The sequence below is a fragment of the Belonocnema kinseyi genome, chromosome 5 (genome assembly GCF_010883055.1).
Source record: "Belonocnema kinseyi isolate 2016_QV_RU_SX_M_011 chromosome 5, B_treatae_v1, whole genome shotgun sequence".
In the NCBI taxonomy this organism is placed as follows: domain Eukaryota; kingdom Metazoa; phylum Arthropoda; class Insecta; order Hymenoptera; family Cynipidae; genus Belonocnema; species Belonocnema kinseyi.
The window spans coordinates 36,047,741-36,060,121 of NC_046661.1; the positions used below are offsets into that span (position 1 = coordinate 36,047,741).

The window sequence follows — 12,381 nt, forward strand, 5'->3', positions numbered from 1 at the left end:
TTTTTAAATTTTGCTATTAAACGGACAATAAGACTTTAGGAAAATTCAAAATTATTCAGATATTATTTTAAAAGGTTAATTCTAAGTTTTGAAGATTTTAAAATATGTCGAAAAAAAATCTGAAATATGTAAAACAATTTTTTCGGATTAATTTTTTTTTTTTTAATTTATAGAAGCTTCAGTTAGTTTTGAAAAGAATCGAAAAAAATTAATATCTTGAGAAGATTCCGAAAAATTTAAAACGAAATGTACATTTTTGATGATTTAGAAAAAAAAATGAAAAGCCTTTTAAGAATTTTTAAAGGTTTTAGGAGAACAATAAAATTGTCCCAAGATTCCTGCCAACATTTTTAATGATTCCTTTATTTTGAAGAAGCGATTTTAAACGAAAATTGAATCAAAATTACAAAAAAATTCTATTATGCTCAATTAATATTTTCAACTATTCAAATAATTCCAAGTTATTTTTAAACTTGCGAAAAATTCAATTTTTTCAATATAGATTGTTGAAGATTTTGAAACAGGAAGCTGCATTAAAATTACGGAAGGTTTCAAGCGAATACAAATTTTTTCTTTAGATTTCCAGAAAAATGTCAAATTATTTTTCTAAAAGATTTCAAAGTATTTCCAAAAAAATGTCGAAAAATAATCTGGGAGCCTTGAAGGCAAATTTTTCTGTTTTTAAAATATTTTAAGAAAAATTGAAAAAAAAATTTAAAGACATTGAGAGCGTTCAGAGTTTAAAAAATGAACTAAAATTACACATAGACAACAAAATTTAATTTAATGTTAATGAATTCATTTAAAACATTTTTTTTCGTCATAACTATTTTCATGAAATTTAGCCTAAGATTCAAGAGCGAAAGGGAATTTTAATTATACTTGTCTTTAAATTGAATATGAACTAAAGTTATTTCAAGCTAAAAAATAAACGTTGTTAAGAATGATTTATAAAATCGAGGAAAATATTTTATTGTTAATTATAACTGGTTTTCTAAGGAACTTAATGTGAACTTTTAAAATAAATATTTTACCATTTTCATTGTTTATTTAACAGTAGTTTTTACAGTTTAATGTTTTTCTCTCTCACTTTAGGTAAAAGTTGCAATTATTATTCAATCTTAATCATGTAGGGCTTATTTTATTCCTGAAAAGGTTCTCCGCAAATCTCATCAATACGTTTTTAGATCAAAAATTTCATTTAGGGATTATAAAATCTTTATTTTTGTAAAAAAAAAAAATAAATAAAAACTGCCAATGAGATTTGCATAAAATCTTTTAAGGAATAAAAAAGCGATTCGGCATTAGAATTAAATAAGAATTGCAACTTTTACCTACAGAGAAAAAAAACATTAAACTCTAAATTGTTATTGTCAAATACAGAAAACCCGAAATATTTTTATCAAAAGTTCACCTCGAGTTCTTTTCCAAAATTAGTTATAATTAACATTATCATATTTTCCTCCATTTTATAAATCATTTTAACAAGGTTCATTTTTTGAACTAGAAATAACATATAATATTATTAGACAAGGAAGCACATTGTGTTCATTAAGACACATAATATGTTTATTAATATATTTGAAAATCCAGAATGAATTTAAATTAATAAATAAAATAAATATTATGGTATATGTATTATACAATATGACAAAAAATGTTATAAAATTTAAACTATTTTCTTTCCGGATACCTAAAAATTACACAAATAATTATATGTTTAATTTGATTGCGCGAGAATAATGATTTTTTGTGGTTAGTAGAAATGCATTGGGATTTACGTGTAAAAGCAGTGAATTTTACGATTTTCGCTAATTATTTTTTATTCAGAAGGTAATAAAAAAATCTTAAAGATTATTATCTTTTACCCAGAACTATTAGAAAATTATTTTCGTTTGAAAAACATTTTTTTCAACACTTTCGCCGTGCAATATTTGAATACTAGGCCAACTGCATAGCTGGCGCCGCCACACGGCTACCGTCAACTCTCATGAAAAATATTTTCCACAGCCCTCCAGAAAAATGGCATGGGGCTGCAAATGAGGTTTCGCTTAAGAAAAGCTTGTGTAAATGATCTGCTGAATCCAATCGAAGGAGCATTAAGAAGAAAATTAGGCGATCTCACTTTATTTTCTTCCATTATATTACAGAGAACACGAATCAAACAGAAGTATAACATGAACAAAAAACGCATACAAATTCACTTTTTTTAGATTAGTGTGGTCACGAACGTGGAGTGAACCTTGTTTGAATTTGGCACGCACGGCCATATTGCTTTGCTTTTCACTCGACCGACAAGTAGCCAATCACGCGAATGGTTAAAAGTAAAATAGGAATTATTTCGAAACCTCTATCTGGTTAGATAACCGGGACTTCCAAAAACGTGGTGGAAAGCACGACAGGATAATCGACACTTAACTATGGCATTACATTTAACCCACTGTCAGTTAACCAATGATTTAACTGAGGTTGGTGGAACCGGCCCTTAGTCTAGTAGAATATTGTTTAACGTTGGTTAATTAATGTTTTATTATTTAAACAAACGGGATTTGTTTCGAACAATTTTGTTTGAAATTTCGTTTTTTTTCCTTAAAAATTATTACTATTGGTCTAGTGGAATATTTATTAACATTGGTTCATTAGTTTTCAATTTTATAAACAAATAGAATTCCTGTAAATAATTTTTTATTAAAAATTATTAATATTTCTTTGGTGGAATATATATCAACATTGTTTGATTAATTTTATTTAAACAAAATTTTTGTAATAAAAATTATTACTTAAATATTATTGATAAATTAATTATTATTAAATTAATTATTAATTAGTTATTAATTATTACTGATAAATATTCCACTAGACCAAGGGTCTCCACAATCCACAGGTGCAGCGTGACCCAGGAACGCTCGACCTTTTTGAAGAGCTACCAATTTTTTTCGATGGTAAACTGAGATAAAATTTATGACCCCACACAAAAAATCTCAGAAGGGCTCGGTTCTAAGAGTTGAACCTGGAGGACCTTTTTTCTGCTATAATATAACGGAACTTGTAACAAAAGGGATTTGGTTTAAAGTATTTCAAATTTTTAACTAACTAATTGCGGATAGTTGTTTACAAATGAATTTTTGCAACATAAATAATGCAAATCTTGTATTAAATTTTATCATTAAAAATTCAAAGCTAATTGAACCGTTCAAAATAGAATTATTAAGAAAAATTTAACTTTGAAATAAAAATAATTTCCAATCAGAGGCGGTTCAAGTTTTGAAAATTCCAATTGTAAACTTATCAATTTCCCTATAAAAATAAATAATCCCAAATAAATTGAAAGCATTCAAAATTTTTAATTTTGTTTTTTAATTGAAAAATATCTAAATGCAATTATTTTAGATTAAAATTTCGACTACATATTTCATAGAAAATTAAAATGATTTGCACAAATTTGTTTTCTTTTTTATTCAAATTTAATTTTTCCCAATGAAAATTTAACTTCTTTAGTTTGTGGTAAAAATTGATATTTTTTATTTCAAAATGAAAGTATTTGTTTAGAAAAAATGCAATGAAAAAATAATTAAAATTTGTACTATAATCACATCAATTGTTCAAATTATTTAGTAGAAAATGTATGTAATTTGTTAAAAATTCGCCCTTTTTGATAGAAATTGATCTTAGTTGAAAATTCAACTATTTGCATAAAAGTTTATGCATTTTGTTGAAAATTAATTTGTTTAGTTGAAAATTTGACTTTTTTAAATCTGAAAATAGTGTATTTCGTGTATTTTTTTCGAAATTGTAGAAAAACAGTGTCATTTTTTCAAAAAAGTTTAAAATAGTTTAATAGTGTGGTGAGTTCGAGGCCTGTAGTTAGGAATTCAGTCACTGCTGGAAATTGGTAGAAATGTTTAATCATTCATATTAATAGTATTCCAAATTTCTTAGTTTTAAAGATGTTAAGTTATACAAAACCTCTGTCAAGTATTTTTTCCGAGGAGTTTTAATTGTAATTTATTTATTTTTTGTTGATATGCTAGATTTGATAACGTTATAAATGATCTAAGTCCCTTTAACAATTTCTATAAACTCTTAATATTCCAAAATTTCTTATTATGGATGTAAAAATGGATTGTTTTTAATACCAGGACTCTTATTTTAAATTACTTTAATTAATTGGAATATAATTGTTTATGTAATTATAATAACTGTAAAATTAAGATATATTTTTGATCGACTTAAATCTTAACTTTAAAATAAAATTTTTAATTATTCATAAACAAATTGATTTTCAGTTAATTTGAATTGTGAGTATAAAACATTAAAATTGCATTAATTATTTCATTTAATATTATTATAGTAACAAAAACTAAACATTGATTATTTTATTTCTTAATTCTCAATTTTACCGTGAAGATTCCAATTTTAGCGTGAAGTTTTCAATTTAATGGAGGATCTCGAGTTTAAGGGTTCTAAGGGGCTAAAGTCAGGTAAAGAATTTTGACAGTTCTGGGTCAAGAGCCGAGTAGCTCCGACCGACTGGCCTGGGATCGCTAGTAGATACCAGGAGCGCTCTTTGGAGACCCCTGCACTAGAACAACAGTAAGAATTTTTATTTTAAAAAATGGAAACGAAGTTAGTTAAACCAATTCCTTTTGTTTAAATAATTGAAAATGAATGAACTAATGTCAATATATATTCCATTAGACCAGTAGTAATTATTTTTAGGGAAAACCGAATTTAAAAAAATTATTTAAACAAATTCCATTTGTTTAAACAAATAAAAATTAATGAAGCAATGTTATTATATATTCCACTAGACTAACAGTAATAATTTTAAGAGAAAACAATAATAAATTTTCGAAAACAAATTTTTAAATAAATTCCATTTGTTTAAATAAGTAAAAATTAATTAACCAAAGATAATAAATATTCCATTAGATAATAAATATTTCATGAAGAACTTACATTTTCTGTTTTAAGGGTAGTTTTCAGGTACTCGTGGGGGTGTGTTAGTGGTGTCAAACCCATATATATGATACATGAAATTCTTCTTTGGATAATTCTCTAAAGGCCCCCATAATTTCCGGTCACATTTTCTCAAACCTTAAAAAATTATTCCAAAAACTCAAAAAAGTGATTTTTCCCCATGCCTTTTACATGGGGGATCGTTTCCCTATAAAAAATATAAGCCTTTTTGAGCCACCCTAATGTACAATGGCCGAGCGCGAAGCGCGAGATACAACAGGTGGGGGCCTAGGCACACACAAACTTGCGATTTAAATAAAAATGTTTTCTCAACGGACAAAAAAGTTGTTTTAGGTCTTTTGTCGTCTCTCCAAATTAGAAATTGATAAAAATACAATCACTATTTAAATACTCAATAAATTAGTCAGTTCAGGGAATGTAAATTTTTATTACGACTATAAACGTATTATGGTTTATGAAAAGCCTGTCCAGATAGGAGAAATTCCCTCGAAATTGCTCATTTGCCAAATGGGATTTTAACATCAGCAAAGAACTCTATTTATTCAACTTCACGAGAGCAACCACTCTTTAAGCCTCTTGACTTGTGAAGAGGTAAGTGGTCGTGAAACTCGAACAAGTGGCGATGGAATCGATTTCCCCTATCATAAAATTGATTAATTCTTCATAAGTCCCCTGAGAACATGTAAAAAGTTATGCGCGAAACCTGAAATGTCAACTTCGAAGCCTCCAAAAAAAGAAGGCCCAAAGAACAAATAACTATCTTTGAAAAAGACTACCGTCATAGAATTTATAGGTTTAATAGAATTTTAAAACCTCCCCTGAAGTTGATCTTATAAAAAAAATTTTCTCCTAATTACAGTACTATGCCAATTGAAACTGTCTACTCCAAATACATTAATTGTCTGTTCCGTTAGAAGGATTAAAAGGTTCAAGACTGCATTGACGACAGAAAACGCGTTATTTGCTTCTGAAAGCAAAACAATGTCTTGAAAGAACTTTTTTACATTAAAAATAAAATAAAAATACAATTGTTTTTATAAAAATCTTAATTTCTTTACTCATTTGCCAGATATCTCGTTTCAACTACTGCGCCTCCTCACTCAGGACCGAAAACTTCCGTCTAACGCTTTCAGCTGAGGGAGGAGGGGTAGTGGGGAAAACGAAACATGGGCTTCGTTCTGGGCCTACAATGTCAAGAATTTATCCGGCTTAATGTTTCTATCCGCAACTCTATGCTAATAAAATTGCAGAATACGAAAGTTACATGAATTCCTCTTTACAAAAAGAGGGGAAACGTACTTGCTGTTGCGACAATGTAGCCATGTTGATACCTTGCGTCTGTGGACTACACTGTCCAGTGGAAGTAGTTCTGACTTGTAAAGACTTCGTAATTAAGGTTTGTTTATTTCCAGGTACTGATTGGGAAGAAGGCGTTACTTGAGATGCCATTAACATGGGGTTCGACGCCGCTGTAAAGTAAATCAAAATTTGTTATTTTCGAACCCTATTTTCATTCGTATTAGTAGAATGCAGATGGGGGTAAATACTTACCCATAATGGGAGTTAAAACTTGCTTGTTACCAGTTAAAATGAGTTGACTCGCCGACACGGGTTTAGCAACAGTTACCAATTGATTTGGTAAAACGGTCGGTTTCGTCTGATTATTGGGTTGAACTTGACGTGCCATTTGACTGAATCGCGGCCTCTGAGATCCAACAAGTTGTATCGCCTGCCCTCCCTAGTAAAAGGGAAGTAACAATAAAATACTCCCTATTTTTTTTTAAACAGGTTATATTTAACTTTTACCCATTCAAATTCACGTTATCCTTTATCTTTTTTTGTATACCTGAGCGAGAGTTACGGAATTGGTGTTACGTATATTCTGTTGGGAGAGGCTTTTTATCCCCGGCTGAATTATTTGAGCTGAAAGAAAGAGTTACAGGTATACTGTCACATTCAATTATTTTATATCGATGCTTAGTGTCAAAATTTATAACATTTCGAACGCCAAAAATGTAAAGTCACGAAGGAAAATGCTTGGTTGGAAATGCCTATTCGTAACATAAGAAAATAAAAAAGTAGAACCATATTAACATGAAATATTATGGTTAAAAGTCACCAAATTCAAAAATATATCAATTATCTACACATGATTCACTTTTTTGTGGCCTTTCATTTCACCAAATCTAAAAAAAAAAAACCGAGGTAACAAAAGAAGTTGAGAGTATATTTGCCAGCGCCACTACTATACTGAGGCTTTCAATGTGAAATTTTGATCGTGACAATTTGATATCGTTTAATTTCGAACAATTTGTTTAAAATTTCTCATCCTTGAAAGTGCTCACAATTTATATAGCTTTACGCGGAAAGTATTCAAATTTTTTATGGTTTTAACTTATAATTGCTCAATTCTTAAAGTAGAATTTGAAATCGTTAATGTATAAAATCTTGAATTTAAAAGTGTTCAAATTTAAAGAATTTCTCTAAACCCGTTAACGCCAAAAATGCCCCTTTGGGTACACCACTCTTTCTGTAATTATAACTCATGCAGTTGAAGGTATAAAAAATTGAGAGACACATATTTTTGAAGCTTATGATCTCTTCTTTCCGATGGTGGGTATGGAAATGTGATAAAATGTTGTTAATTATGGAAAAATATCGTCTAATAAAAAAAAACACGATTTTTTCTAATTTTCTTTTTATAAAATCGAGTTTTCCAAATGGTTTTCAGTGTGCAATCTGCTTAGAACCTCAATAACCGGTGGAATAAATACCTAAGCTTTCAGAATACATGGTTCCGAGATCAGTTTTTTATCTTAGTGTATTCAAAAAGGCTCGTTGATGACAACATTTTTCTGAAGACATTCATGATTTTTTTTTTCTCAAAAAGTATGATCTTTCCGAGAAAGTGCAAAAGGAGAAAAAGTTCTTAGAATCATTCAAAGAATACGTGAGAATTTTTCCAGAAAGTTTTACATTATTTTTTTGCTTTTGTAATTTGTCGATTTTTAAAAAATTAAAAAATTGCTCAAAAAATTCTAAAAAGATTCAGGTGAATTTTTTGTTCGATTCTAACAACTTTTTATTCTTGATAAATTTTGCTATAAGCTCATGGTTCTCAAGAAAAAAATTCTCAAAAGTCATCATTGAAAATTTACATGATCCAAAATGATGACCTTTGTGAATTTTTTTCTTGGGTATAAAAAGTTGTTAGAATCAAACAAAGCATTCGCCTGAATTTTCTTAGACTTTTTGGAGCAATTTTTTAATTTTTCAAAAATTGGCAAATTGCAAAATCAAAAAAATAATTTAAAACTTTCTGGAAACATTGTCACGTATTCTTTGAGTGATTTTAAGAACTTTTTCTCCGTTTGCACTTTCTAGAAAAGATCATACTTTTTAAGAAAAAAAATCATAAATGACTTCGCAAAAATTTTGTCATTAACGAGCCATTTTGAACATACTAAGATAAAAAATTGATCTCGTAACCATGTATTCTGAAAGCTTAGGCATTTATTCCACCGGTTATTAAGGTCCCAAGTAGATTGCACACTGGAAACCATTCCGAAATCTCGATTTTATATAAAAAAAAAAATTAGAAAAAATCGTGTTTTTTTGTTTAAGCGATATTTTTTATAATTAACATTTTATATTAACATTTTCATGCCCACCATCGGGAAGAAGAGATCTTAAGTTTCAAAACTATGTGTCTCTCAATTTTTTATACCTTGAATTGCATGAGTTATAATTGCAGAAAGAGTGGTATACCCAAAGGGGCATTCTCGGCTTTAACGGATTAATACCAATAAAGGTTTATTTGTTAATTATCCGATTTGGAACGTTTTCAAATTAAAAGAATGCTCAGTTTCAATCGCTTTTAATTTTGAACTTGCCAAACATTCAAATCGTATATTTTACTTTTCAAAATTAACGATTAAGAATCAATTTTTTAAGAGTAGTATCTATAAAATTAAATCATTTTAAATGTGAGGACTGAAATCGCATGATTAAGCATTGCAAACTAAATAAACTCATTAAAATTGTGTGATTTCACGTGATATGCAAAAATTAGACAAATGGCCGTTCTATAAAAATTTAATTTCGTTTTTCGGTTTTCACGGATTCAAAAACAAATTTCCGGTTTCCCATCCAGTGGCCACCCTGTGTTGAAAAGTTGTAGAGCAGAGAGAGAATTCTGAATAAATAAAGGAAGTGGCTTACCGACTGGTAACGACAAATGAGTATTGGCAGGATTGGCGATCACTACGGTTGGTGTACTTCCAGCCATTGCTGTGGTGACAACGGTGGCAGGAACCATCTACAATATTCAATAAAATTGAACTAAAGAATTAAACGTTTATTTTAAACTGAATACTATTTCAAAGTTTAAAAAGTAACGCCAAAGATTAAAAGAATTTTATTTAAATTTCTTTAATAGGCCTTTAATAGAGAAGCTTTTTAAATTTTAAAATAGAGGATTAAGCTTATAAATAGATGATATTATATCAAAAAATAGAAAAGACTAGAAAATTAGACATATAGTAATGTTTGACATTAGAGAATTATAATTATACTGTCCTTTTAATGAATTTAAAATTGATCAAATTGCTATTTTTCAATACATGTATTTCCTTCGCAGACAGGCTTGCGAATTTATGTCTTTAATCTTTTCGCAAAATGACAGACAGATATATTCATTATTTTAAAAATAAGTTGGAGAAATGTCAATTTGTATAATTGTTGATAACACAAATTTCCCCACTTTTCATTAAAATAATGAATGTATCGATATGCCACTTTGGAAAATGATAAAAGATATAGAAGAACAAGTCTGCTGTGCATAATAGTCAAAACTGGTTTAAAAACACAGATAAAATTTACGCTAGATACTGTGGTGCAGGTGTTGGTCCCCGATGAAATGGGTAGTGAAACGAGAACGCCTGTTGGTGTAACCGATCCCGTGGCGGCAGACACGTTCAACGACATTGTGATAGGTTGCGATAAACCAGGGAATGATACCTGTTGTTAAACAAAATTGTAAAGCTCCAAATATGAAGTCATATGAAACACTGGCTTTAAAATTAAGAAGTCAATAACAAATTATAATTCTCAAAATTCTAAAGTGAAAACTATGTCGATTCTTTCAATTTGATTAGAATAAGAACCTGGACATTTTGAAGTCCGTTGATGGAATTAGGCAAATTTGTTAAATTGACGCCTTGTAGATTAACGTTAGCAGGCGGTGGACTCGTCATCGGACTAGTTGGCTGGCTACCCTGATTTGAAGAGGCAGTTAGTCTCTCCAATAGAGACGAGGCGCTATTTAACCCCGGAATTGGATTATCTGCTGAAGGAGTACCTGCATAAAAATAAGGTGTGAGCTTATCCCTACTGAAAATTCCTACATAATTTCCTATATAGGAAACTAAATAGTATCCTATACAGGAAATTATATATGATCCTATGCCATTACCTATAGGTAATGGTGAAACATATAGGATTTTCATTAGGGATAACCTAAAAAACTTATGTTTATGTTTTTATCTATTGCTTAAGGAGGAAAATGCAAAGCGTAAAATCCAAGATGTTGTCATACCACCAAAGTAAACTAAATTTGTATCAATTTCACATCATTTTGAAAAATATAAGAATTTATATTCTAAAATCTAAGCTATTCAACTGCAAAAACTGATTATATTGAAGAATCAACCTTCATGATGTCGATAAAAAAAAGACTGGGATCTTACCACCGATTAATATTTATAACGTATGTATTTTGAAGTGGTGGGAATTAATTAACACAGATTTAAGTACAATTTGGCAACATTGCATGAGGACGTGAATTTGGTGCTTAACCGACTCATTAGGTATATTTACTTAATCACCAGGTAACTTCACATCATTAAGTGCTAAAGAGAAATTGAATTGATAGACCAAATACATGGACCTAAATCTTATGTTGTTAATATATTCGTAAAAAATAATTTTTTTTACTGTAAGTTTATTTGGAAATTAGTTTTCATTTCCAAAAACTATTTAATTAAATTATAAAAAAATTATAATCATTATTTATTACGAAGTTATTACAAAAATAAATTTTTAGCCCATGTATTTGGTACCATTGTTTTCCTCTCAGCATTCGAAGAAGTGAAGTCAACGTGCTTGCAACGTCTGTCCAATTATAAAGAATGTAATATTTTTTTTGTTAGAAATTTACCACAAATATGTAGTATTATGGAATTCCCGCGAAGTAAGTCATCTTCTCAACTCCTTTTATGTATTTTATAACTTATTTATCATTTTTTTCGAGATATTATCATGATTTCAAAATGCAGCAACAATCCTATCTGACACTAAAAAACATAGCTGGTCCTTACTGCTATGAACTTCTCTCTGCAAACTTTCACCGCATTGTGGCGCTTCTAGCACGTGGTCCTACTTCAACATGAAATACAATGGAAAAAATATAAATAAAAAAAAACATAAACATGTAAACATTTAGGAAGTTCAAAGATGAATAAATTCAAAAACTAATTATTTTTGTTACTATAACTATTTCTATAGTGTTAATTACATTTATACAATAATGGATAGAGTGAGATAAGTATTATTTAATGTACGTAATTTTCAGAAATAAGTAAAATGTAATTCATTTTAGAGTCGAATAATCCTATTTATTGCTTTCTGAAATTCAGCAACTAAATTTTGATGTGCTTTAAGAGAGTATTCTGACGTGATAGGTAAAAAAATCGAATTTTTTGTTGTTGCATTTTGCGATAGTTTATGGTCATAGAATTAATATCCCATAGTCGGTTTAGGTAATTCTTTTGCGCGCGCTAGAGTTTTAGAGCACGTATAAGGAGTCGGCATTCGAGATAGCTGTTTCGTGTTTATACAAGTACACAGCTCTTCCGATTTAAGCCCAGTTTCGAGGATGTAATTGGACTTAAATCGGAAGTATCTAAATGTAAACAAGTCAGGGCCGTGGAAAAAAGTTTAGACGCGTTTTTTTTCAGGACATTTCAACATCTGGCGCAGGTGTTTTCTCAACAAGGCTTTATCCGATTAACTCAATCATGTTAAAATTTTAATCCTAACCTATAATTTCACCTCATTTATAGCAGGAAAAAACGTATTTCTTTTGTTTTGCTTTAAAAAACGCCTGTGTTAATTAATTCCCACCACTTCAAAATACATACGTTATAAATATTAATCGGTGGTAAGATCCCAGTCTTTTTTTTATCGACATCATGAAGGTTGATTCTTCAATATAATCAGTTTTTGCAGTTGAATATCTTAGATTTTAGAATATAAATTCTTATATTTTTCAAAATGATGTGAAGTTGATACAAATTTTGTAAATTGGCATTGAAACATAAAAATTGAGTTACGAAACATAAC

The 12,381-nt window shown here is 29.2% G+C and overlaps 1 protein-coding gene across 3 annotated transcripts in view; it reads right to left on the reverse strand.

The window, feature by feature from the left end:
• LOC117172960 (transcription factor SPT20 homolog) overlaps window positions 1-12,381 on the reverse strand; it is a 68,083-nt gene that overhangs the window by 3,188 nt on the left and 52,514 nt on the right. The window contains exons 15-20 of one of the 3 annotated variants that reach the window (XM_033361281.1): window positions 10,146-10,339; window positions 9,871-9,999; window positions 9,202-9,298; window positions 6,827-6,903; window positions 6,532-6,718; window positions 6,280-6,449 (exon numbers count right to left, since the gene is read on the reverse strand). In XM_033361281.1, coding sequence (XP_033217172.1) covers window positions 6,280-6,449; window positions 6,532-6,718; window positions 6,827-6,903; window positions 9,202-9,298; window positions 9,871-9,999; window positions 10,146-10,339 — 854 coding nt within the window. Of the gene's footprint in view, window positions 1-6,279; window positions 6,450-6,531; window positions 6,719-6,826; window positions 6,904-9,201; window positions 9,299-9,861; window positions 10,000-10,145; window positions 10,340-12,381 lie in introns of all 3 variants that reach the window. The other 2 variants (XM_033361280.1, XM_033361279.1) reach the window with 2 other exon arrangements.